Source organism: Gobio gobio, assembly GCF_949357685.1.
Source record: "Gobio gobio genome assembly, chromosome: 18".
NCBI lineage: Eukaryota > Metazoa > Chordata > Actinopteri > Cypriniformes > Gobionidae > Gobio > Gobio gobio.
Genome location: NC_137111.1, coordinates 26,640,447 through 26,667,710, shown reverse-complemented (window position 1 = coordinate 26,667,710; position 27,264 = coordinate 26,640,447). Strand labels below are relative to the sequence as shown.

General features: G+C 37.4%; 2 protein-coding genes across 18 annotated transcripts in view; one reads left to right on the top strand and one right to left on the bottom strand.

Moving 5' to 3' along the window:
- The window catches only part of arhgap22a (Rho GTPase activating protein 22a), a 37,095-nt gene extending 26,190 nt beyond the window's left edge, over nucleotides 1-10,905 (top strand). For all 3 annotated transcript variants that reach the window (XM_079843390.1, XM_079843391.1, XM_079843392.1), the window contains 7 exons: nucleotides 803-931; nucleotides 3,206-3,413; nucleotides 4,248-4,380; nucleotides 6,389-6,462; nucleotides 6,609-6,730; nucleotides 6,802-7,693; nucleotides 9,465-10,905. In XM_079843390.1, the coding sequence (XP_079699516.1) occupies nucleotides 803-931; nucleotides 3,206-3,413; nucleotides 4,248-4,380; nucleotides 6,389-6,462; nucleotides 6,609-6,730; nucleotides 6,802-7,693; nucleotides 9,465-9,687 (1,781 nt within the window). In that variant the 3' untranslated portion in view covers nucleotides 9,688-10,905. The remainder of the gene's footprint in view (nucleotides 1-802; nucleotides 932-3,205; nucleotides 3,414-4,247; nucleotides 4,381-6,388; nucleotides 6,463-6,608; nucleotides 6,731-6,801; nucleotides 7,694-9,464) is intronic.
- Nucleotides 10,906-11,428: 523 nt separating this feature from the next.
- Nucleotides 11,429-26,675, bottom strand: mapk8a (mitogen-activated protein kinase 8a). 15 transcript variants are annotated; one of them, XM_079842125.1, is made up of 13 exons: nucleotides 26,449-26,649; nucleotides 24,699-24,867; nucleotides 24,476-24,605; nucleotides 24,298-24,356; nucleotides 23,985-24,123; nucleotides 22,503-22,668; nucleotides 22,041-22,112; nucleotides 20,080-20,262; nucleotides 19,617-19,741; nucleotides 17,517-17,580; nucleotides 15,950-16,027; nucleotides 15,090-15,186; nucleotides 11,429-12,496 (listed from the first exon to the last, which is right to left on the bottom strand). In XM_079842125.1, the coding sequence occupies exons 2-12, from the start codon at nucleotides 24,818-24,820 to the stop codon at nucleotides 15,116-15,118; spliced, it is 1,209 nt and encodes a 402-aa protein (XP_079698251.1). In that variant the 5' UTR covers nucleotides 24,821-24,867; nucleotides 26,449-26,649; the 3' UTR covers nucleotides 11,429-12,496; nucleotides 15,090-15,115. The 15 variants fall into 15 exon arrangements, with proteins under 15 accessions (XP_079698251.1, XP_079698258.1, XP_079698248.1 ...); XM_079842132.1 differs by having other exon boundaries at nucleotides 11,430-12,496; nucleotides 15,090-15,261; nucleotides 26,449-26,675; XM_079842122.1 differs by lacking the exon at nucleotides 22,041-22,112 and adding an exon at nucleotides 20,488-20,559 and having other exon boundaries at nucleotides 11,430-12,496; nucleotides 15,090-15,261.
- Nucleotides 26,676-27,264: the final 589 nt, after the last annotated feature.

The following is a 27,264-nucleotide window of genomic DNA, read 5'->3' as shown; positions in this document are numbered from 1 at the left end:
GTGGTTAGTTAACTACAAAATATAGTAAAGAGATGCATATTCTTGTGATGGCATAGCTGAATTTTCAGCTAGACTGCACCCTTGCTGAGTAAATGTATATATATATATATATATATATATATATATATATATATATATATATATATATATATATATATATATATATATATATATATATATATATATATATATATATATATATATATATATATATATATATATATATATATATATATATATATATATATATATATATATATATATATATATATATATATATATATATATATATATATATATATATATATATATATATATATATATATATATATATATATATGAATTTATATATATATATATATATATATATATATATATATATATATATATGAATTTATATATATATATATATATATATATATATATATATATATATGAATATATATATATATATATATATATATATGAATTAAAAATTCTGAACCATCATTCATCCTTGAACGCTGATGTTTGAGTCATACTTTTTTGTATCAATTACATTTTTAACATCATTAGCATTAATTATATTATACAACAGTATTAGCATTATGTGGTTTTAATGATTCCCCGCAAATAATTATGAAATAGGTTTTCAAGTGTTATAATAGGTCTACAAACAGTAGAAGCATTTGCAATGATGTAAATGAATAGAATTATTCATGTTTTGGTATTTATCTGTCATTTGAAGCATCAAGGGACTCTGACAGACTAAATGCTATCAGTGTCAATCAAATGATTTATTCGTTTTTTCCCATCTCCATAGGCTGTTCAGGAGAGAAGGACAGATCGGCTCTCAGCCATGAGGCTTTCCTGCTCATGGCAAACTCCCAGAATGACATGGAGGATTGGGTCAAAGCCATCAGACGTGTCATCTGGGCTCCCTTTGGAGGAGGTAACTTGTATACATGGACCTAAGACCAATCACTTAACATTAGTTTCTCTTTTATGAGGCAACAATCTGCTGATTTCAAGAAAACAATGAAACTAAACTAGCAAGCATGTGTCTGTTTCTCTATTCTCGCCTTGTTTAGCTAGAGTGATCTATATCTGGCGCACAGCTTATATCATGCTGCATGGCTGATACACAAGCTCACTAAAATAACAACAGCACTAGTACAGTATGACAGTGTCTGAATCTTTAGGCATTGTATTACAGGTCTTTAATAACATGGATTATTTAGGGGTATCTTAATAATCGCAGACATTTTAATATTATTTTAATGGTATTAAATATCCACCCCAGACAGCCTCTTATATATCACAGGACCCAGACAGATTGCAGTTCTGAGCATAGCTCTTATACACAACAGCAACAGGACTTTTCAGTCTTGCCCTTAAAGTAGAAATGAAATATTAGTCATTATTTAGTTAACTGATTTCCACTTTAATAAAAATATATATAATAAACATGATTAATGTAACCATTTTAAAGACAAAAGGATGTTTTGTTAAAGTTTTAGAGCAAGGGTGCCGCCATCTTGCAATACCACAGCGTGTGACGTCATGGTGTTGGTTTGCTCCGTTGGCCAATGAAATAATATAAGCATTTCTTTACTTTTTTAACACACGCTTGTTTTGAAATTGACTGACTGTTTCATATCCACTTTAAAGTCCCACTGAAGTGCCTTGAAATGTATTTCCACTGAAAAGGAGAGTCATATCGAGTGACTCATCCCCTTTTTTTTAAATAGCCAATAGTATTTATTTTACTTCGCAGCTTGGCAAAGCAGCAGTAGACAGCTTGTGATATTCACAGTTTTATTAAAAAAGTCTACTAGGTTTTCCCATTTATGGAAGCTTGTTTCCGCCACAGAATAAGACAATTTAAAAGGTAATTGTGACTTTTTATCTCACAATTATGATTTTTTTTCTCTCACAATTGCGAGTTTTTCCCGCAAATCTGACTTTCTTGCCATTGCTAAATTATATCTGGCAATTCTGACTTCTTTGCTCAGAATTGTCAAATATAAACTCCATAATACTGACTTTTTTCTCAGAATTTATTTATGACGCTATAACACACAATTGTGACTTTATATCACGTAATTCTGACTTTAGAACTCTTAATTGTGAGTTTATATCACAAAATTCTGAATCGCTCTGAACACAAACATTTCAGCTCTCATGCCTTCTCCAGTGTGCGACTCACACAGTCACACATGAAGAATGCCGAAGAGCTGAAATGTTTTCCTCTATGTGTGAAAATGATTTAGAGTTTTTAATTTTGAGCACTGGCAAATCTTCTGCATTTAAATATTAGATCAAAAACTTTAAAAAAACATTAAAAGAAAATGTGTATATATTATATACAATGCCTTTGCAACTGAAGTACTACAATTACTAAAACTAAAAATTATAAAGCTAAATAGAAATACAAAAAGCACTATAAAAACGAATGATATAAAATGCCTAGTAATACTGCAACATGAAATAAGGCAGCGTGATACCAACAGTGAAATGTTCCAGTGCTGTTGGACTGTATATCAGCACTGAGCAGTGTAATCACTAAAATTGTCATATTTAAATCATATGTTTATAAAAAAGCAGTGTGTAATCTGGGCATAAATGGGTTAAGCAATATGATACCTCTGTGTAATCACTTACGCTCACCCACATTCTCTCCACGCTCTGTGAGGCTGGATTACCATTACAATGAAAGAGGACAGAAGCAGGTGTGACTGCTGATCGGCTGCACACACACACACACACACACACACACACACACACACACACACACACACACACACACACACACACACACACACACACACACACACACACACACTCACTCACATTCACATGCATCACTGTTCACTTGAGTCTGAAGTGGACTGCTGCCTGTGCCAGGAGGGATCTGTCATGTGTCTCATGCCTGATGTTAAAACCTTGTCATGTCTGTTCGATCATCATGGCTTGTGTGTGCATGCAGAAGATTGTAAAATACGAGGCAGAACTGTCCTACAAGGTAGGATAGGATACTGAATAGTTTTGACACAGTCAATTTTTGAGATTTACTGTGATTTTGTTAAACATATTTTGATTTCTACCATTTTGATAATGTCAAAGGTTTACAAATGTGTTTCATGTATATAATTCTCTCTCTCTCTCTCTCTCTCTCTCTCTCTCTCTCTCTCTCTCTCTCTCTCTCTCTCTCGTATTACTGTAGGTATCTTTGGCCAGCGACTGGAGGACACCGTACAATATGAGAGGAAGTTTGGACCACGGCTAGCCCCTCTCCTAGTGGAGCAGTGTGTCGATTTCATAAGGGAACAGGGTCTGAAAGAGGAGGGTCTCTTTAGGATGCCAGGACAAGCCAACCTGGTCAAAGAACTTCAGGATGCTTTTGACTGTGGTGATAAGCCTCTGTTTGACAGGTACGATGAGATCAAAACATCTCTACAACATTTAAACATTTATATTTCCATTTAGGCATTTAGCAGACTTTTATTGAAAACGACTTACAAATAGCACAAGCAATTTATGAAACGAAGCAACAATATTTGCAGTACATAATGCCAAGTGTTAAGCATAAGCTATGAATTGTACACAAGCTGTAGTAAAAGTCAAATGCAGGCAAGTAGCTTTCTTTGGAAGGTCCAATAAACTGCTTTTTAGAAACCATTTAGACTGACGTGGATATCAGAAACATCCCACAGTCATAAAGAGCATTAAGATGCTTAAAGTCAGCACAAAACGGAGGTTGTGATCTTTCCTTCCCTATTGTGTGACGTATATTTACACATGTAAAATGGCTTCTCGAACAAGAGAAAATGTAGGGCGGGACTTGATTTGTCTGAATTTATTGGATCGTTGGATGGATGTGGTTTTCTATTGCTGTGATCTTTTGTGAGTGACAGGTTGTCCCGCCCTCTCACCAGTAAACATCATCATCAGATAAGAGATGTCACTGCAAGATGGAGGGGAAGTTATTTTGATTAAAATGATGAGGGCATATGAATGAAAAAATAATGATGTGCACTGATAAATAATTTATAATAATAAATAATTTATATAATTTCATGGTGACTTTAAAGAGTATGCTTCCCTCCACCAGTTTAAACCAGCATTAGTTTCTACTGTAAATAGGCTGTATTATGCTGGTTAGGTGATTTTCAGGGTGCTGGACCAGTTTAACCATACTTGCCTAGTCAAGAAAACTAAACTGATGCATTTGTGTATCCCGCTGACCTGTGTGTGACCTCTTGCAGTAACACTGACGTTCACACAGTGGCGTCCCTCCTGAAGCTCTATCTCAGGGAGTTGCCCGAGCCTGTGATCCCCTTTAACAAATATGAGGACTTTCTAACCTGTGCACAGCTTCTGTTAAAAGATGATGAAGTGGTGAGTCTGATATACATCTTGATTTCAGTGGGATGAAGTTAAATTAAATAATGATTGCCCTTGGAAAAAATTTTTTAAAGCGTACTTTTAGAAAGAGTACTTAATATAATTTAGTATGAACTGAATATAATGTTTTCGGGCACTTAATTGCATGTCAATCAAATTAAACTGTATCATATTTTAAATTTATGTTAAATCAGTTTTTGCCCTCTTAAGTAGGACTCAAAAATGAAAAAATGCTGTCATTAATTACTCACCCGCATGTTGTTCCCAACCCGTAAGACCTTCGTTCATCTTCAGAACACAAATTAAGATATTTTTGATGAAACCCGAGAGCTCTTTGACCCCTCCATTGACAGCAATTAACACTTTCAAGGTCCAGAAAGGTAGTAAAAGCATAGTTAAAATAGGGGTCAGAGAGCTCTCAGATTTCATCAAAAATATCTTAATTTGTGTTCTGAATATGAGCGAAGGTCCTATGGGTTTGGAACGACATGAAGGGTAATTAATGATAGAATTTTCATTTTTTTGGGAAAAAACTAACCCTTTAAGCTAGTCCCATACTAAAATGCATGATTGAGCTGTTTTAACTGAAAGAAACTTATTACTGAAATATATTAAAATATCAGTAATGTTTTTTTCTAAGGCACATTTATAAAAGCTACTTGAATGTACTTGAACTAAGGCCTAATCATGGCTTAATACAAGCCCTGTCTGTGAAACCAGGCCTATATGTAATTTCATAATTACTTCTGTTTTCTTTGAAAATAGGGTTAAAGTGCACTGCCGAATGTTCTGACAAGCATTTATGGTAAACTAAAATATACTTTAATGTAATTTCTATATAAGAGCTTGTATGTCATGTATTTAAATATACATTTGCAAATACACATTTGTAGGCTAATGATGTTTGAAAGTTGCATTTTAGTACAAAATATATGAACTTTCAGTGTAATATTAACACACCACAGTTCAAATTCTAATCAAGAACTTTACATGAGCTTTAGTATATTAGTCATCAGATCAAAATAAGTTTACTTCTTTAAAGTATGACGAAAGATTATCAAAACAATGATTTAAAATGTACTTTAAAGGAACACGCCGAATTTTTGGGGCTTAATCTTATTCACCGTATCCCCCAGAGTTAGATAAGTCCATAAATACCATTCTCATCTCCGTGCGTGCCATAACTCTGTCTGACGCACACACCGCTAGCCTAGCTTAGCACAAAGACTGGAGATAAATGGCTCCAGCTAGCCTACTGCTCAATAAGTGACAAAATAACGCCAACATTTTCCTATTTACATGTTGTGTATAGTTACATCGTGTACTAAGACCGACGGTGTATGAATGAGTGAATCAATGGGTGAATGTGAGGCAATATGTAAAGCGATTTGATGGCCATGGGTCTGTTGAAAGCGCTATATAAATGCAGTCCATTTACCATTTTACCATGGTACGGCACATAGTTCCTTGATCATTACGCAGGAATGAGAGAATAGTTCCTAGCCATACCAGTCTAGAAAATTGCTACTTTTCATTTTCTGTCTGTCTTAGTACACGATGTAACTATACACATCACAACATGTAAATAGGAAAATGTCAGCGTTATTTTGTCACTTATTGAGTAGTAGGCTAGCTGGAGCCATTTACTTCCAGTCTTTTTGCTAACTTAGGCTAACGGTGGGTGCGTCAGACAGAGTTATGTCACGCACGCCACGGAGATGAGAATGGTATGTATGGACTTATCTAACTCTGGGGGATACGGCGAATAAGTCCCAAAAAGTTGGCGTGTTCCTTTAAAGTTAAACTTTTAATTATGTTTACATTATTACATAGTGCAGTTTTAAAGGTATTATATTATCTTAAATATACTTTTAAGATTTAAAGTGCACATTCAAAACAATAAATTTCACTTCTTTTTCAAATGGGGGATTTGATAGAAAAGCTCACTGCATTTTTTCCTAGTTTCCTGGATTTCTAATGTTCTCATGTGTGTCTCCTTAAGGGACTCGATGAGCTTGTGAAGCAGGTGAACACTCTTCCTCAGGCTAATTATAATTTGTTAAAGTACATTTGCAAGTAAGTGAATATATATAGTGACTTATGAATATATAACATTTCATCAGCTTTCTTGTACATGTCGATGTTTTTTAAATTATTCCTTTTTTTCATTTGAATAAATGATGAATGAATATCTGTTGTCTTTACTGTACGTCTTCACGTAGATTCTTAGATGAGGTGCAATCACACTCAAATGAGAATAAGATGAGTGTTCAGAACCTTGCAACAGTTTTTGGACCAAATATCCTTCGGCCTAAAATAGAGGACGCCGTTTCAATGATGGAAGGTAAGTATTTGCAGATATTGTGATATTTAGCTAGAAACACACATCTGAGTCATTTTAAATATTTTGTTTAGGAACCTCCCAGGTTCAGCACCTGATGACGGTGTTGATCAGTGAACATGAGCGTCTTTATGAGGGGACTGAGGGAGATCTGTCTTCTGAGCAGACCGGAAGTTGTCTTCGGGGTCAACGCAGCATGGTGGAGTGGATCTCCAATGAGGAGATGCTGAACTGCTCATCACCGAGCCAGGCGTCCAAAGTGGCAGAGAGTGTGTGCGACAGTGCCACGTCTTTAGATATCAGTACAAGTGCCCCTATCACTGCCAAAATGACACCTCAGGGAAAAGCTGGGGTGACGGTCAGCCCCAGCAAGCAGACAAAATCCCTCCCCTCCTGGAAATACTCCTTCAAGAGTGGAGGGGTACGCGGTCAGCCCGCGAAAATAGGGGGCTCGTCTGTGGACGTGTCCACCTTGCCTAGTACGGGCAACTGGTTGATGAATGGGCTTTCTTCTCTCCGCAGCCACCGACGTACTTCGTCAGGAGAGCGCATGGGAAAGGATTCAGCCCTGTCGCACCGTCTGTCCACTTACGACAACGTGACCTCATCCAGTCTCAGCGTACCCAGTGTCGCGAGCACGCCGTGGTCCACGTCCTCCTGTGAGATCTTAGTGGCTGACTCCGTGGGCAGTGACCCTTCCGGACTAAACTCTATGAAGGTGGAGTGGTCAGTTGAAGGGTCGGTCCAAGGGCAAAGTGAGGACAGGAGTTCAGAGGTCATGGAGAGCAGTGAAGCACTGGAAATGTGTGTGAGCAGTGCAGGCTGCAGTGAGAATGGAAATGTTGAAGATATGGTGAACGCCACAGGAGATACTGACACTAGCACAACAGCACTTAGCAGCCTGGTAACAGAGCTGAAAGATGAGTTGAAGAAACAGAAAGCCAACTATGAATTACGAATGCGAAGGTATGATTCACAGCAAATACACAGCACACTGATGATTTGTATTTGTCTTTACACTTTATAAGGTAAAGTTTACTTGAACTTATACCATGGTCTTTCTGAAGACTCGATTCTGATTGGCTGGAAGGTGTGCAATAAAAACGTTTAATGCACAGGTAGTTGGATCACCGTTCTACATTAATGTGCTGTGTTCATTGAAGCACGAACACACATACATCACTCGCACACAGAGAGTGGAGATCGTGCGCACACACAGAAACAACTTATTAACGCTGCCCAGCAACTTTTAGTAATAAAATAGCTTCGCTACAGAATTGCTGCATTATATTTCTCAGCAATGATGGGGTTACATCATTATTTTGAAGTAATTAAACTCACAGCTTCGTTGTTAATAGAGAGAGACGATGAACAGACGCCGGTACAAATTTCTCTTTCTCTCTCTCAATAATTAATTCAAATAAATGCTATATCATTCATTCAAGCAAATGTAATCTTACGCACTAGGGACAATCAAACGCTTTCCATTGACTTTGCATTGCGTGAGGCTGCCTCCTTGTCATTACGGACTTATAACAAAAATCAGATCAATGTCTAAAAGCTGCTATGTGACAAAGTGTACAGCAAACAAGCTAAACAAAACCCAGAACCAAAAACCCAGAAGTTTTTATAAGCTGTTGACCCAAAAAACGATCGTTTAAGGACACAAAAGTGACCTATAAGAGTGTGACACGTTATATTACACTGAGAACTACACCCACTGGAGGGGAACGCGATCAGCGACAGGAAATATAATATGACATTTGGATGACGAACTGACATTTGGATATTTAACTTAACAGTGACAAAATGTTTACAGGCATACTGAGTGTCAGGATCCCAAAATTGACCCATTCTTCCTACGGAAGCTTCACGTTTTATTGCCTGTATCCACTTTTGTCTCCTTAAATGCTCGTTTTTTGGGGGTCGACAGCTAAAAACATATTTCTGTGTTTTTTTTAGCTTGTTTGCTTGTTTGACTGACAGCAAGCTGCATGCTCCTGAAAACATTAGATTCATCCGCGCTGAGGAGCCATGGCCATGCACAACCCATGTAAAGAAGATAACTCCGCAAATAACTGCAATTGCAGGTTTCAAACAGAGATGGCGACAAAGAGGCAAAATTTACTGACTGCAGCTTTAAGCTCAAGAAGTTAGCAGCATAAACGTTCTCCTCATTACTTTAATGTTAGAATCTTTTTCAAAGCTGAAGTGTGTAAGTTGAGATGCTGTTGCGAGGGGGAGGGGAAGATTTTTTTTTTCCAGGGCACATTCTTTTTTCTTTTTTTTTAATTGTCATAAAGAATTGTCAATTTTGATTTTATGGATACTTTCTCTATAGCCCAGTTTTAATATTCAGACATGAGGGAGCCATTTTGTTAGTCGATTTCCCCTGAAAAAAGAGTAAATACTTTGGATTTCTGGTCTAATCAAAACATTATACTGTTTTTTTTTTTTTTTTTTCTGCCACAATGGCTCAACCAATGGTGTGAGTTTGGGGCGGGGCTATCTGTCTCTGCCAATAGCAGAGAGTGTGAAACCTGCTTGACAACAATTATTATTGCATTTTCATTTGATACTGCTAGCGGCGCAGAAATTACACACTTCACCTTTATATGATTTATTAAATTAATTAGAATAAATTGTGTGTAATTTATTGTGTGTTTCCTTTGCATTTCCTACATGGCATATTTGGCATTACTTTTAAAATGTAATTGATGTAATTCATTCTTCTAAGGATTGAGGAATCCAGCATCATGCTGCGTAGCCAAATGGAGAGACTAGAGGAGGAGTTGGACCAGGAGAAGAAAAGGTATCGCATGTTGGAAATTAAACTCCGCAACTCTGAACGGGCCCGTGAGGACGCAGAGACCCGCAACCGCTTGCTCCAGAACGAAATGGAGGAGTTCTTCTCCACCTTGGGAGATCTTACGTTGGGAACTAGGACAAGCAAAATTTGACCGGCGTTCTGACAGTCCTCCTGATTTAACACTGAGAGACTGCGTGTTTGTTGTAGATAGAATTTTGAAATCTCTCTGCTCATGCATCATGAGTATTCAGAGGTCATTTTGTGCTGTTTTGTAACGGCGACCTGATCGTGTAGCAGTTTTACTTTTCTCTCTGACCTTCAGTCTTACATTTTAAAGGGATAGTTCACACAAAAATTCAAATTCTGTGATTTACTCCCCCTGTTCCAAACTCATATGCTGTTTTTTTCTGGAGAGAACAAAAGGAGAAATTTTGAGAAATCTTAAAAAATGTCCAAAAGTAGTGCACTGTTTTGTGTGAAGAACAAACCAAAATGTGAATTTTGTTCTTAACGTCAAACTTGCCACGTGCTAGTTGTAAATAATAACAGTTTTATTTTCAGGTGAACTATTCCTTTAAGGTGAAGTCCAATTGTTAGCAGTCATCACTTGCACAACATAACATGCACAGATTATACCAAAGCATGACTTTTCTGACCAGACTGTTCACTCACAATGGCATTTCCTGTTAATGCATGGTATGAAAGAAGTCCTGCTGAACCGTCTCTTGATGTTTTGATGAAATTATCACATTTTCATCCAAAGTCTACTTCACTTAAAAGCAGTAAAACCATACACAAGCTGCATCCCTATCACACTGTGCCTCACACTACCAGACATGAACAAGCCATTGCTCATTTTGATCAACTGTTACACTATCAGACTACACAAACTCTTTTCAGCAAATCCCTTTATTGTAAGTAAAATGCACTATAGAATAAAAGATTAGAAGAGGTGTCACCATTCAAACTGTACAATTGTTGAACTGTAGGCTACAACTTGTCAAAAGTTATTACAATCTTTTAAATCTGCTATCAAAAGATTACTTCAGCTGCAAGATTGCCAAGGCTAGTATTTATTTAAGCTTATTAATGGTACCTAGAACTATTTCTCAGGTGTTGTTTTTCAAAACACTCAAAGAATGAGTGTCTTTATATAAAATAGATAATGGAACTAAGGCTGACATATACTTGAATGTGTTAAGGTTTTGTTTTTTTTCTTCCCAAGTATGCACATGTTCTTGTGGTTGTTTTTTTTCTTTTTCTGTTGATTCCCGAATGCAGAAAGTGCCAAAGTAGAGGTCTTCAAAAAATGGGTATTTCATTTCAAATGAAGACTGGCTAGTCTTCTTAATAAATTGCCGTTGTCATTAAACCTGTGCAATGTTGTGACTTTATAATGCATCAAGGAAGTAATATAAAAACTCATTATCCATTATCTTATTATCAAATCAAGGGTAACTTAAAGGAATAGCTCATTCAAAAATGAAAATTCTGTCATCAATTACTCACCCTCATGTCATTCCAAACCCATAAACATTCATCTTCAGAACACAATTTTTTTTTTTTTTTTTTAATGAAACCGGAGTGATTTCCTTCATGTCTCAAACTTTTTGAAATGGTGGAATGAGCTTTAAGTAGAGGGACAGGTATCCCACAGGATTCTTTTAAAAATATCTTCCATTTGTGTTTTGAAGATGAACAAAAGTCTTACTGGGCTGGAAAGATGTGAGGGTACATGATGACCGAATTTTTATTTTTGAGTGAACTATCCTTTAAAGGGTTTGGTAATATATGTAGAAAGCATTTTCCATGGTCAAATAAGGTAGTTCACTTGGAAAAAAGATAGGACTTAAGTAAAACTTGGACATCAATGAGGACACACAGACAAGCAAACCCATTTTCATATGGTTTATTTCCATTTTTCCAGTTGTTATGATGTTAACAGTTGAAGTTCAGTGCATTCTAAAGAGGTGGTAATCTGCTAACCCTAATATAAAACAACTGCATCAGTTTGTGAAGTCTAATAAACCCAGCACCATGATCTTATGGTTCTTGTAGAGTGTTTTGGACTTAAAATCAAATGCTAAGCAGGTCATGCAAGATACCGCCCACTGTTGAGACTGGGGATGAGTAATTTTTCCTCTCCATTTCAATCATTCTCTTTTCTTTTTCTCGAAACAGCAAAACATGGACATTCCAAACATTTTCTGAAATAGAGTCTGAAATAAGATGGTTCATTGTTCAGCTTTGAGAGTTACTGCACATAAGCTGAAGAAAACAAAAAAACAGTCTAGAGGAAACAAGGACAAGCACTCATTGAATTGTATACACGTACATACATACAATACATTCTCACTTACAAACTATAAAGACACTTGTACACTCCTATTCTTCTGAATAAATAAATAAAACAAAAATCAAGTTTACAGTAATACTTGTAAAATGTGAGCTGTATGGTGTCAGTGTGAGGTAGTTCAGACTCGACCTTCAAACGGCTCTTGTGTTTCATGCTTAAAACATCATGTTGAGAAGCTTTTGCTTTTTGCAGTTAAAGTTACAGTAGGTTCAGGCTTCCCAGGCAAGTACGTAGGGCTTAATATCATTGCCACAGTTAAGAGCACTTAAAAAAAATGTAATAATATAAAGCAATAGCAAAATATTTCGTTTTTTTACCCTGTACACAGGTAAATAAATCCAATGGGCTAAACCCTAGGTCAACAACATTCAGATTCCCACTTTTCACTCCACAACTTCAGGCCTATAACGTTCTCTCTCATGTTCACATTCAAAAGCAAATGTAAAAGAAACCCACTTCCCTGATATATCTTAATCTTATCAAATAATGCATGGTGCTCCACAGTATTCAATGTCATGAGTTACAATTCACATACGGAGAGTAGGTCATTTCAGTAGTTTCCGTTCATTTAGAGCACATCACGTGCCATTAAAGACCTTCCAACCTGACAGGGGAAACAAAAAAAATAACAGTAAAAATAATCTAGAGATAAATTATTTCCAAATTTGATTCATTTCCCTGTTATACAAAAATAAGTAGCTTAATAACTCTAATGGAATATGCTAGAAATGAACCAGTGTAGATGTTTTTGTTGGTATTCCAAATAATAATAAATTAGTAATTGGAAAACATTTGTTCTACCAGCTCAGATCATCTGAATAAAAAGTCACAAAAGCTGGGAAAAATATTAGAGAAAAACTGCAAAATCTAATATTGATACAATCCCAGCAACAGTCGTAGTCAGAAGTATTGGCACCCTTTGTAAATATGATCAAAGAAAACTGATGGGGGGGGGGCATTGTTTATTCTTTTGAACTTTCATTCATCCCCCCCCCCCCAATCTTACATTTCATTGAAGTAAATCTAATGAAAGTGGGGGGGGTGGGGGGGTTACATTATGAAATGTTTTTTTTTTCTTTCTAATATACATTGGCCCCAATTACTGGTACCCCTAGAAATTCCTACAAGTAATATATATCTGAAGTATATTCCCCTTCATATTTACAATTTTTAGCACACCAGGGTGGCTAGGAAAATGCCATTACTTCCTGTTTCACAGGAGTATAAATATGAAAAAACACAAAGGCCAAATTCCCTTAATCGTCCATCACAATGACTAAAACCGAAGAATATGGTTCTGTTTTGCAGTAAAAGGTTGTTGAGCTTCACAAAATAGAAAGTGATTGTAAGAAAATAGCTGAAGCATTGAAAATTCCCATTTCTACCATCAGGGCAATAATTAAGACGTTCCAATCAACAGGAAATGTTACAAATCTGCCTGGACGAGGACGTGTGTCTATATTGTCTTAATAAGCAGTGAGGAGGATAGTTTGAGTGGCCAAAGACTCTCCAAGAATCACAGCTGGAGAATTGCAGAAAATAGTTGAGTATTGGGGTCCGAAAGCCTAAAAATTGGCCCTACATCACCACAACTTGTCTGGGAGGGTTTCAAGAAAAATCTTCGGCTCTCATCCAAAAACAAACTCCAGCATATTCAGTTGTCGGACACGACTGGAACTTAAAAAGGGACCAGCTTCTATGGTCAGATGAAACTAAAAAAAAGCTTTTTGGCAGCAAACCCACCAGATGGGTTTGGTGTAAACTGGGATAAAAAGTACCCCAATGCCCACGGTTAAATATACCGCTGGATCTTTAATGTTGTGGGCCTATTTTTTTTTTTTTTTTTTTGGAGGTCCTGGACATCTTGTTCTGATACATGGTATCATGGATTCTAGCAAATACCAGATAATAAATCAAAACCTGATGGCTTCTGCTGGAAATCTTATAATGAGCCGTGGTTGGATCTTCCATCAGGACAATGATCCAAAGCAAACATCAAAATCAACACAAAAATATGTCACTGAACACAAAATCTGCCATGGCCATCCCAGTTTCCTGACCTGAACCCTATAGAAAATGAGTGGTGTGAACTGAAGAGAAGAAGCACCAACATGGAGCTGTGAATCTGGAGAGATTCTGTATGGAGGAATGGTCTCTGACCTCTTGTCAGGTGTTCTCCAAGCTCATCAGGCATTAAAGGAGAAAACTCAGGAGCTTGCAAAAAGTATGGCACAAAGGGTGCCATTAATTGTGGCCAATTTCATAATGAGATTTTCTCCCCATTTTCAATTGTTTTGCTTAAATCAATGGTAAGATTTTTTTTCTTCTTCAAAATAAAAGGTCAAAAGGTTTAAAAATGCAGATTTATTTCCACAGTCTTCTTTGCTCATATTTACCAAGGGTGCCAATATTTTCTGACCAGGACGGTATTTAAGTGCAATGCTTGATCTATATGCAGATTTCGAAGGGATAAAATGAATTTAAATAATAAAAAAGGTGCTGAAATCTTAGGTAACTAGGACTAGAACAAGAACACCAGAGACAGACGCACAAGCACGTCACATATCACAGTCTACCAGGAAATTAACCAGCAGCAAAAGTATTCATGAAAAACAGAACAGCCTGATAAAATAAATTAATGTACATATAAAAATATTTTTTTCGATGTTGTGAGTTATTATATCTAAATGAAACTGTACAAAATTTAAATAAAATGTGCTGTGCACAAAGATGGAAAACATGACCCAGAAAAAGCCACCTCTGGCGAGTTGTCAAAATGTACTTAAATAACTATGTTGATATCAATTTGTGCAACATCGTTATGTCCATTTTAAAATACTAATATTGAAAATCTAAAGATTTCCATATCCCAGGTGACCAAGAAAATTATACATTGACCAGGGAAAAAAAAAAGACTCAAACTAAATTAATTTGAGAAAATATATTCACAATTAAATCTTTACAGATTACCTTCCAAAATCACTCTACGACAACATGACAAAATACTCTAAACGTAGCTTATAAAAGAAGAGTTTTGTTAAGGAGTTCACTATCATTGGCTAAGCCTGGTTAGGGCTGTCGCTAAAAAGATAAAATTGTATAGTCATTTACAGCATCTAGAGCAGAACTCAAAAAAAGCCATACCCGACCCGAAATAATGTATTAGACTGGCCTAAATCTGATACCATGCCACACACAGAGAAACTCCAGGGGAAGGTGATAGTCATCTGCAGCAGCTCAGGGGTCCCGCAGAGGCCTCCAGGCTGCTGTCCGTGTCCGAGGCCACGGTGGGCTCTGTGGACATGGAGGAGACGTCATTAATAGAGGAGGAGGAGGAGGGCTGGGGTGAGCCGTTGATCACTGCTGCACCTGTGCTACGTGAAACACAACAGTCAGTTAGATTACCTGCACATGATGTGTGATTATATGCAGATGGTGGCAGATGCAGAGCTCAACAATAAGGACTGCCTGATGGCCCGAGGCCAGCGTGAAAGATGCTTGATGGAATTGTCATCATTTGCACATGTGTTTTGCCAAATTAATCATGCAAGTGATTGTCTGTTAGGCTAGAAATTAGAATTGAGAATTGCAAATGTTTACTGGACTCGAACATTTTGATGTCATGGGCCAAAATCACTGAAAACAATAAAAATGTTAGGTAACGCTTTATTTTACAGTGGCTTTGTCACACGTTACATGTAGTTACTATAGTAATTATGCATAATTACATGCAACTAACTCTCACAAAACCCTAATCCTACCCTGACCATATAGTAAGTGCATGCAGTTAATTAATATTACTCTTACTTAAATATATAATTACACTGTAACAAAGATACCTTAAAATAAAGTATAACCAAATTTAATTTATATAATGTGTGGTGGGGCTAGTGAAAATTTTGGTAGAGCAAGTAAAAATTTAAACCACTGGCTTGACCGGGCCAGTAGAATTAATCCGTAGCATTGAGCTCTGAGATGGTAAAAAAAAAAAACTAAAAACGAAATCAACATAAGCGAATTATTCTGCATTAGACTAAGAGAAACTCGTCTAACTAACCTAGAGGGGAGGGCTGACCTCGAATGACACCATTCTTCACCCGTTCTTCCCAATCCAGCACTTCTTTATAGATCAGCTCTGATGAAGAAAAACAAAGAGAGAATGATTAGAAAGAATAGTCAAAAGAGTGAGGCTACTCTTTTTGAAGTACTTAGCAGCATACACTTTTTATCCAGCTACAGTGAAGCAATTTAAGGGAATTAAACTTTATAAATATATTTATCAAGCATAAAAAGTAAACCATAAGATGAATTGAACCATCATTTGGGTTCAATTCAATTACAGATACATTAATGCAACTAGAAAATAATACAAAATTATGCTTGTTTCAGCCCGACGCAGTTATAATTTTCACATCCAGCACCACGTTGTTTAAATAGCAAATGTACTTGCAGTCTCGCACCCATCTGTCCGCCCATGGGCATGCTGGTCTGAAAACGAGGTGTGTTCAGGCAGAAAACAACTGACCCATTGACCAACAAAAACCTGGTCAATAGCGCAGTATTTTTGTGTTATTTAAAGGGCGTGTTAGTAAAATGTGCCTATAGGTGGGTGCACAACGCACATACACTCTGCTTATTACACAGGGACGTGCAGCAGCACACAAAAAAATTTAAGTATTAAAAATAAAAGGATTCCTCTCTGGAGAAGCGTTCAGTCTTTCCATTATCAAATTCCGCCATGTAAATAGCGAATCCGCCATGGTGCAAGTGCAACTGGCTTTTAAAGGGAATGGGAGATGAGACTCTGATTCGTTTATTGCACATTACGGCCAAAACACACCCATGACTCATTAAGAGGCTAGATACAACCCTTTTGGACCATGCGCCTGCCACGCTGACCGTTTTACCATCACTAAACTAGCAATATTGGATTCGGACACACCCTAAGTGCACCTGCGCCATGAGCTTCAGACCACATGCTCAAATCATTAAAATAGGGCCCTAAATTACATACTTGGAAGGGAAAAAAGCAGGGATTGGAATAAAAGTTAATTAATTGTTTGACTGATTAATCGCTTATTGTATCATACAACAACTAATGTATCGTATAACCCTCCAAATGAAATTATTTCCTAAAATGCATCACACTTCGCAACACTTTTAGGAACTTGCGAGGGATTTTTGTTTTGTCACACTACATAGCTACTTGGTGGGAAAAAAATAGCTTCTCTTTGAAAATTTGGAATAGATATGCTGTCTTGAATACAGCTGAGCAACTGTCATGCAGCTGAAAAAAATCCAGATAAGTTGCAATGTTACTTTTAGTTAGTTATTCCCCAACACTGGATAGATGAACGAAATCATAGAATCTGGTAAGGTTTACATTCAACAGCACATGCTCCTCTCCATGAGTTGAAAGAAATATCAATCTTTCTAATTTAAGCAACTGCCGTCAGACATTTAAACACGCTGTGGAGCTTATTAACACTATTTAATCAGGTGACCGCGCAGACAAGATTTCGACCGCGTGTGCAGTGGGCAAATGATGTTCGTTCTCAACCTCTGGCACTTTCCTTTGCATCGGATTTCACTCAGTGAACTTTAAAGTTAGAAAAACAAACTACCTTTCCACTCATCCACTGTGTGTTCCCTCTCATCGAGCTGTTTGTCTGTGATCAGAGGAGGTGGCTGAAGAGAGAAAGAGAAGCATACATAATTATACTGGCGAGAAAAACAAATCAATGTGCTAAATGCATGCTAATCTGAGAATTTAAAAAAACTGAGGCACAAACTCCATGTTTCTGTTGTGAGAACTATTAGATACACTACTTTTTGAAAGAAATTAATAGTTTTATTCTGCAAGAACATATTAAATTGATCAAAAGTGACAGTTAAGACAATGTTACAAAATATTTATTTTTCAAATAAATACTGCTTTTTTAAAATGTATATTCATCAGAGAATCCTTAAAAAATGTATCACATTTTCCACAACAATATTAGGCAGCGCAACTGTGTTCAACATTGATAATAAGAAGAAATGTTTCAGCATATTAGAATGATTTCTGAAGGATCATGTGACACTGACGACTGGAGTTATGACTGTTAAAAGTTCAGCTTTGCCATTACAGGAAAAAATATTATTTTAAATTGTAATAATATTTTTCACAATATTACCGTTTTTACTAGTGATGCACCAATAGGATTTTTTGGGCCGACTGTTAACAAACAAGTATAAAATACACAAAAACCTTATTGCAAGAAGTTCTTGCCCAAACTTCAAAGCCCTGTTTAATTGCTTAAAACTAGTGGTATATCATGACTTTTAGACTACTTTTATCATGTAAAACTATACATTGGTCCATCTTTTACTACCAAAACAGCCCTGACCCATCAAGGCATGGACTCCACTAGACCCCTGAAAGTGTGCTGTGGTATCTGGCACCAAGATGTTAGCAGTAGATCCTTTAAGTCCTGTAAGTTGCGAGGTGGGACCTCCATGGATCAGACTTGTTTGTTCAGCACATCCCACAGATGCTCGATTGGATTGAGATCTGGGGAATTTGGAAGCCAATATAACACCTCAAATTCGTTGATGTGCTCCTGAACCATTTTTGCTTTGTGACAGGGCGCATTATCCTGCTGAAAGAGGCCACAGCCACCAGGGAATACCGTCCGTTTCCATGAAAGGGTGTCCATGGTCTGCAACAATGCTTAGGTAGGTGGTACGTGTCAAAATAACATCCACATGGATGGCAGGACCCAAGGTTTCCCAGCAGAACATTGCCCAAAGCATCACACTGCCTCTGTCGGCTTGCCTTCTCTTCCATAGTGCATCCTGGTGCCATGTGTTCCCCAGGTAAGTGACGCACGAGCACCCAGCCATCCACGTGATGTAAAAGAAAACGTGATTCATCAGACCAGGCCACCTTCTTCCATTGCTCCGTGGTACAGTTCTGATGCTCACATGCCCACTGTTGGCGCTTTCGGCGATGGACAGGGGTCAGCATGGGCACACTGACTGGTCTGCGGCTATGCAGCCCCATACGCAATTCGTGTATTCTGACACCTTTCCATCAGAACCAGAATTAACTTCTTGAGCAATTTGATTTTGAGCTACAGTAGCTTGTCTGTTTAATCGGACCACACGGGCCAGCCTTTGCTCCCCACGTGCATCACTGAGCCTTGGCCGCCCATGAACCTGTCGCCGGTTCACCACTGTTCCTTCCTTGGATCACTTTTGATAGATACTGACCACTGCAGACCGGAAACACCCCACAAGAGCTACAGTTTTGAAGATATTCTGACCCAGTAGTCTAGCCTAGTCTAGTGCTTGCCCATTTCTCCTGCTTCTAACACATCAACTTTGAGGACAAAATGTTCACTTGCTGCCTAATATATCCTACACACTAACAGGTGCCGTGATGAAGAGATAATCAGTGTTATTCACTTCACCTGTCAAATTACAAACTAGTAACCCATTTATTATGGCACAGTTGTAAATAAAGTAGAAAATAACAAAAAAAATATATATATATAAATTTAGTATTGGTAAAATGGTTTCAAAATTACAACCCTTAGTTTGACTATTTGGGAGAGAAAAAAAATCTACCCTAATTATGTAGACTATTCACAAGTGCAGGGACTTGAAATCACAATGAGTTTGGATGTGTACTTAACAGCAATGGATTGGTACTTGGTGTGTGTGAATGCGCATAAGCTCACCGCTTCCACTTCAGCTGGGTCGTACCACACATTAATGTAGGGGTGCTGAAGAGCTTCATCCACAGAGATACGTTTAGATGCATCTATCACCAGCATTTTAGACAACAGGTCCCGCGCCTGGCTCGCTGCATAACAAAATCACACCAAATACAAAGAGTTAATGGTGTTTCTGAGGTTCTCAAGTGGCTTGACATGTCACCTCGAACACACAGCAGATTATTCAGGCCACTTCACAGTGAATGCACTGGAAATGATTAGAATTGCAAAATAGGTTGTTTTTGTTCTGCAAATGTGTCAATTGAGTTATGGATGAAATATTTAATTTCCAGGGCATTTAAATACTACACAGACAAAACCAAAAAGTGTACATTCCCATTTGCAAGCAGCAATTGCACAGCTGCCCATTTAAGTACAAAATTGCTACAAAAAAATGTCACCCATTTAAATCTTTAAGAAGATGTACCTTTCAGTTTGTTGTGTTCTGAATCAGCAGGGAACAGGACGTCGGGAAACAGTTTCTCAAAGCTGTATCCGGTGTAACGTGGCCGGTTCTCCACATAGGTCCGCACAGACTGGTTGAGTTTCATCAGGAACTCCTGGGATGGTGTTCCCAGCTGCTCTATAACTTTGTTCCACTGATCAATATCTTCAGGCATTTGAAGGTTAAGAAAATAATAAATAGGCCTACAATATCCAAAATGATCTGGCTTTCCACAAATATTTTACTTTGCACCAATTCATTTTGAAGGCCTATGCTAAATCTATTTAATTCTAAAAGCCATTGCGTACCATGGAAAAACAATGTATTGTGTGTAACAGAAAGATGGGATGGCCATGGAATGGATGACACACGATAGACATGTAAGGATACGATCTGAACCCGGAAACAACACACTACCTCTGACAATTTCAGCCATGATACAGCCAACAGACCACACATCCACTGAAAAATGAAATGAAAGTGAAATTAGCATGCAACAGAGCCAAAAAAGGAGGCAAAATGACAAAATGAAGATGAAGTGTTGGCAAGAAAAGTGATGTGCGTCATGCAGGAGCTGTCATGTCTAGCAGGGAAAGTCAGCGAGGATGGAGCACAGACGTAACACAGAATGATCATCGCAAAACTAAAAATAAATCGGAAACGAGCTTTATAAAGCATCACGGGCCCGGCCATTTACACTCATGTTGTGACTCACAATGGTGACTCATCAGCTGATTATGATGGAGTAAAAAAAATCATTGGTCAATATTACAGACTTAGATTTAACATGACCATACACAATTACAGAATATTATTTCCACACAATACGAGAAAATCCTGATGTAGGCTTTTTTGGGATGACACTACATGTCATCTCAAACACCATCAAAACTAACTACCATTTAAAAGTTTGGAGTCTGTAAGATTTATTTTGGAAGAAGTCTTTTATGCTTATCAAGGCTACCATTTATTTGATCGAAAAATACAGTAAAATATTATTACAATTTAAAATAACTGTTTTCTATTTTAATATACTTTAAAATATGATTTATTCCTGTGGTGATGTGACAATGTTGAAAACAGTTGTGCTGCTTCATACGTTTGTGGAAACTGTGATGCATTTTTTGATTAATAGAAAATTCTAAATATTTTTAATGAAATACATTTTTTGTAACATTATACATTTCTTTAATGTCGCTTTTGATCAATTTAATGAATCTTTTTCTAAATAGAAGTATGCATTTCTTTTAAAAAAGGAAACGCTTACTGACCCCAAGCTTGTGAACAGAAGTGAACACCAGAGAGTGCAAAACCTTCTAATCTAATTAGCTCATAAATGCAACTGACTCAGTGTTCAGGGGTAATTTATAATAGGAAACTAAAACAATGTCAGACCTTTATCACAAGAGCAGAAAACAGAACAACAGCTAGAATGCCTGAATGAATATCAAACTGAATAGTACAACTGCGTTTAGTGCCACATGAAATAATGAATAATATTGAGAAAATCTCAATGTTATGATTTTATTTTATTCTTTGTTTCTTTTTAATTTACCATGACACTAGAACACATGCCAATGAGAGACGACCAGTAAATGAAAAATCCAAACTAACCCTTCAACATAGTGGTGTTCAGACTGTTCACAAAAGGTAAAGCCAAAATTAGCCAGAAAGTCAACTGAAAAAGTAAAGACCGCAATTCATAGAAATTAATAGTTGCGTGAAATGCTATAACTATAACCAAAACGTAACCAATGTATGATGAACACAACATGCATAACAAAAAGCACAATATAGAAGAACCTTCATATACATTTATGCCAAATTAGCGAGGGACTATATACGGTATATCTAGCTCAATATATGCCGCATGTTTCTCAAAATGACAACAGACAATCTGAGCGTCACTGATGCATTTTTGTAATTTTACGGCTCAAGGATACAGTCCCTCCCAGGAAAAAGGATTTTGTGACGGACCATTTCTGCCAAAATGCAGCCCACAGACCAAATGTCCACTAAGCGCGTGCAGCAGAGGGAAAGAGAGAAAACGGTTAAGCAGGAAGTCAGGGGGTGTTAGTATTTTTTGACTGTTGCATAAGAGCTTGTTTTATTCATTACAGTTTGGTTAAGAAATGAATGAGCACACCAAGCCATTGTCTACTCATCACACACTAAGCAAGCTTCACATTTTATCAAAGACAGAACCAAAAAGAATGAATTCCCAACAAATTGAAGGCCTTGTAACACGTTTTGGTGCTGAAAACACAAAGCTATTAGTGTAAGGAAAGCATCAGAGAGGCCTATAAAAGCGTGAATTGAAACCTGCAACACGAGGATGATATTGGCAGTTAAGCATGCATAGGATGTGCCAACTAGGCATTCTGTATCTTGTCAGCAGCACTGACCATTGGCTTGATATCCCATTCCCAGGATGACTTCAGGGGCTCTGTAGTAGCGTGTCACCACATATGGTGTCATCAGCAGACCCGTAGCTGCTGTCCTGGCCAGTCCGAAATCCAGGATCTTCAGGGTACAGTCTGACTTTACCACGATGTTGCTGGGTTTTAGATCCTAAAGAATAACAGGACAGAATATTTGTCAATGGTGCAGTTTTGTGCATTCTCATTTGTAGCATTTGTTTTAATATACATTAAAAGTATTTGGTGGTCCAAAAGTCTGAGACGACAGAAAATACACATCCAAGTAGAAAAAAGATAATAATAAAGACAGTTGTGACACACTACCATTCAATAGTTTGGGATTGGAAGATTTTTTGAAAGAAATCTCAATGCTGCATTTTTTTTATTAAAAAAACAGTAAAAACATTATTGTAAAATATTATGACAATTTATAATATTATTATTATCATCCATGTTGAAAACAGCTGTTCTGCTTAATATTTTTGTGGAAATCGTGATACATTTTTTCAGTATTCTTTGTTTAATAGAAAATTTAGAAGAGACCATTTATTTGAAATAGTCAAAATATGTTTCCATTCTATTTCCATTCAAAATGTTATGCTGATAATATACTGTAATATACAAAAACAGGAGCACACTTTTGGACCAGTGACAGCAGCATTTAACATTCAGGTAACATTAAAGGGTAAATGTAAAAAAAAAAATAATGTCTCACTTAAATAATAATTGTAAATAAACAGGCATAAGTGTTTATAAACTATGAGCACTACAGTATCGACTATTTTATATTTCACTTATGGTCCTGTCTAACCGAAAATTAACCAGCAATACAGATATATTTCCGGGGGCTAAAGTGAATTAAAACCAATGTTCTGTCCTCCATTTTCAACAAACAAATCTTTCCACATCATTAACCTTGAAAAAGATTTTCCTTCAATGTTCCTGCGTTCTCATCTCCTATCAATTGATCTGTCAGAGTGAAACCATTTTTATTCATTTAATGCTTGATTATCCACGGTTGCAAATTAAATTGGCATATTTAATGCTTAAAGGTCACTGTTTATAAGACATGACCTTGTGCAGTGAGACAAGATTTATTGTATTACATCCATAGATATCTGGTCATATCTGTGCAAAAGCAGCGCACCGTATAAGACAGAGGTAAAGTCAAGGTGAAACGGGACTACAGGACAGCGATGTTTACTGAGGATCACTTGATCGCTTCCCTCCTGTCGCCTCTCAACACGTCCCTGCCTCAACAGCGCAATGCAGTCCACAGCAGCAGCTGCAGTCAGGCAGTCAGGCAGGCAGGCAGAGGTCTGGCTTTTTGTAATCAGCCCGGGGATGAAACCCCTCCCCCTCCCTCACCTTAACTGATTATTAAGCTTTTTGCCGTCAGTGCAACCTTGGCTGCGTACGGCAGTCTTTTTGTTTAGGCGGACAGGCTTTAGGCTAAAGAGCACCGACCCTGTGGATGATCCCTGCGGAGTGGAGGTGTTTTATTCCACACAGCGTCTGGTACAGCAGATAGGACAGCCGCTCGTGGTCCAGCTCCATCTGAATGACTTGGCAGAGGTTGGCGTCCATCAGCTCCATTACTAGGTAACTGCCGTTGGGGAAGGGGCGGGAAGGGGAGGGACAAAAAAAGAGGGTGTGATGGGGGGGTAAGAGAGAGCAGAGAAGAAGGGGAGGGGTGTGTGTGTGGATGTGAGAGAGCATTAGCGGGGTATCAGCTGGGGTCTGGCGTTTTGAACTGTATAAATACACAACATATACTCACACATCTTGGAATTCTTCTAATGTTTTTTGGGGTGTAAAAACATTTAAGAGCCCTATTATCTGGGAATGAAAAAGACAAGCATATCTATTAGAGCGCTTATGCCCTGCTGGATGCTGGCTAAAATGTATGTTTCCCTTTGCATGCAACATGCACCTTTTTGGGGGTCAGGATGACTTACATTTTTATGGTTGACACACTTCATGAGCACCAGCTCTCTGTACGCGCGTTTGGCATGAGTCTGATTCTGAAAAGGCCGGCTGAGTTTCTTTATAGCCACGTTTCGCTCAAGGTTGTGGTCATACGCCGAGCTAAAAGAGAAAAGGATGCATGAAACAGAGGAAAAGATGTGGCGACTGTGTAACGTCCTTGATTTGAGGCGGAATACGAGCTCTAGAACATACCAGACTATTCCCTGAGCACCCGAGCCAATGGGTCTTAGATTCTGATAGCGCTTCAACACTGTGAATGTCGAATCACCCACATCTACGCTGTAGAATTCTTTTTCTCGCTTATTTTTGTTCATGGTGAAGTCGATGTCCTAGCATCCGAACGAGGCAGACTTTTACAAACCTAGAGCACAAAAACAAAACAAAATGCACTATGTTGCAATGGTTGTGAAATCCCAAGCATCGTAACATCATTTTCCTGCAGTATCTTTTTTCCTGGCATAGCAGAATAAACTGAAAGGACAGCACAAAGTGGTCTCGAGCCTCTTTTTGGCTCTGGGCTTCATATCTCTGTGCCATCAAAAAGAAAATAACTAGAGCATACAGCTGTTAGAAATACACACGCACACATAAAAAGGGGACTCGCACGCCACTGAAGAGTAGGGCAGTTTCCTAATAGCTCTTAACCCGAGTTAAAACAGCAGGACTAACAGCATGACCCAGATCCACAGAAAAACGCCTCCACATTTTTTGTTTTGTTTCCGCAAATGGATAAATATTAGGGATATTTTTTGTTTGACATGTCACAGTACATTAAAAGTAAGTCCACTGTGTTGAGAGGAAGCAGCACTGAATACGTCTGAACAAAAAAAGCATGAAAAATGCATTTGGATCCATAGCAACACAGAGACTTTTGCCAAGATTTAGTTCTGGAAAACCCTAGACGAAGAGTCTTTGGTTGTAACCATACATACAGGAATTACAGGCCCTTGTTTAATTGTAAATTTAAACAATAATGCTTATGATAGAATATTAATTGTAGAATCAGGCATGCACCCAAACAGATTTTTAATCAGATCATAATAAAGGCTAAGACTTCCAGGCTAATAACTCTCACAACTACTCAACACAACATTCCTAAAGAGAACAATTTCAAACCACAAGTATTATTATGCACCACAATAGAAATTATTGATAGAAATGAATGGAAAACTGCCTTCAATTAATGGAATTATTATAATTATCAAGTGAATTTATTAGAATTAAAACATTCAGGACAGCCTTCCTGGTAAAAAGTAAAAACACAAGTGACCATTGAATAAAAACGTCTATATCAAGTTAACTAGAAATTTCTACAATATGACCAATTCTCATTAAGATACAAACTTTAATCATGTGTTCATGCCACCAAACTTCAAGGGTCATTGTTGTTTGTTTTTGTTTCATTAATAATACTGACAATTTTATTCAAACACACAGATCTAAGGGCAAATTCTGTCAAGCAAGAATTAATCAGTCTGTTGCCAATTCATTTATATTTGACTAGTTATAATTCAGGATACATATTATCGTCATGACAGTACAGTCCTGTAAGATATGTATAAAATAAATAATTATAGTTTTTTGACGTGGACAGAGATCAGTATACATGTTAAAGTTAAACCATATGTAATTCAGCCTACATTCGTATGTTCATACGTTATTGATTAAATGATCTGCAGAAGAATACACACAGAGAAGGTATGGTTACAGTGGGTGGCTGGCAAGGCGAACAGCTTGACAAATAGCATTGTAAGCGATCTCACGTAACCCACGGATCCGGGCTCATTTATTAGTCGCTGCGTTTAAAAGCCTCATCATTCAAAACAGAGACATTGTCGTGTCACTGTTTCAAATGAAAGAAATGAGCTGTGATGTGTGCAGACACCCTCCCCCACTGCGAAACAATACCACGTATTAAAACCACCTTAAAACGCTCACTTACCTGCTACGATTGAAATATAAACGCTCCCTGTATCCTAAATGCCACTTAAATACTCGAGCTCTCCAGAAATGATGTGGTGAAGTCTCTATCGATTATTAATAGCGCTTATTCTGCTGCTGGTTTCGATAACATGACCTCACCGAATTGAAAGCGCTTTCTTCCACTGGCAGCAGCAGCAGCAGAGCAGGCCTCGCGTGCACTGCGGACGACATGCGCTCTACGTCACCAAACCCCCACGCGCTTCCGTGCCATCACGCCGGTCTATTCATAGATGGGTACAGCTTTCTTTTTCTTTCTTTCTTTCTTTCTTTCTTTCTTTCTTTCTTTCTTTCTTTCTTTCTTTCTTTCTTTCTTTCTTTCTTTCTTTCTTTCTTTCTTTCTTTCTTTCTTTCTATCGGTACAGCTTTCTTTTTCTATCTATCTATCTATCTATCTATCTATCTATCTATCTATCTATCTATCTATCTATCTATCTATCTATCTATCTATCTATCTATCTATCTATCTATCTATCTATCTATCTATCTATCTATCTATCTATCTATCTATCTATCTATCTAATAGATAGATAGATAGATAGATAGATAGATAGATAGATAGATAGATAGATAGATAGATAGATAGATAGATAGTATCTATCTATCTATCTATCTATCTATCTATCTATCTATCTATCTATCTATCTATCTATCTATCTATCTATCTATCTATCTATCTGTCTGTCTGTCTGTCTGTATATCTATCTATCTATCTATCTATCTATCTATCTATCTATCTATCTATCTATCTATCTATCTATCTATCTATCTATCTATC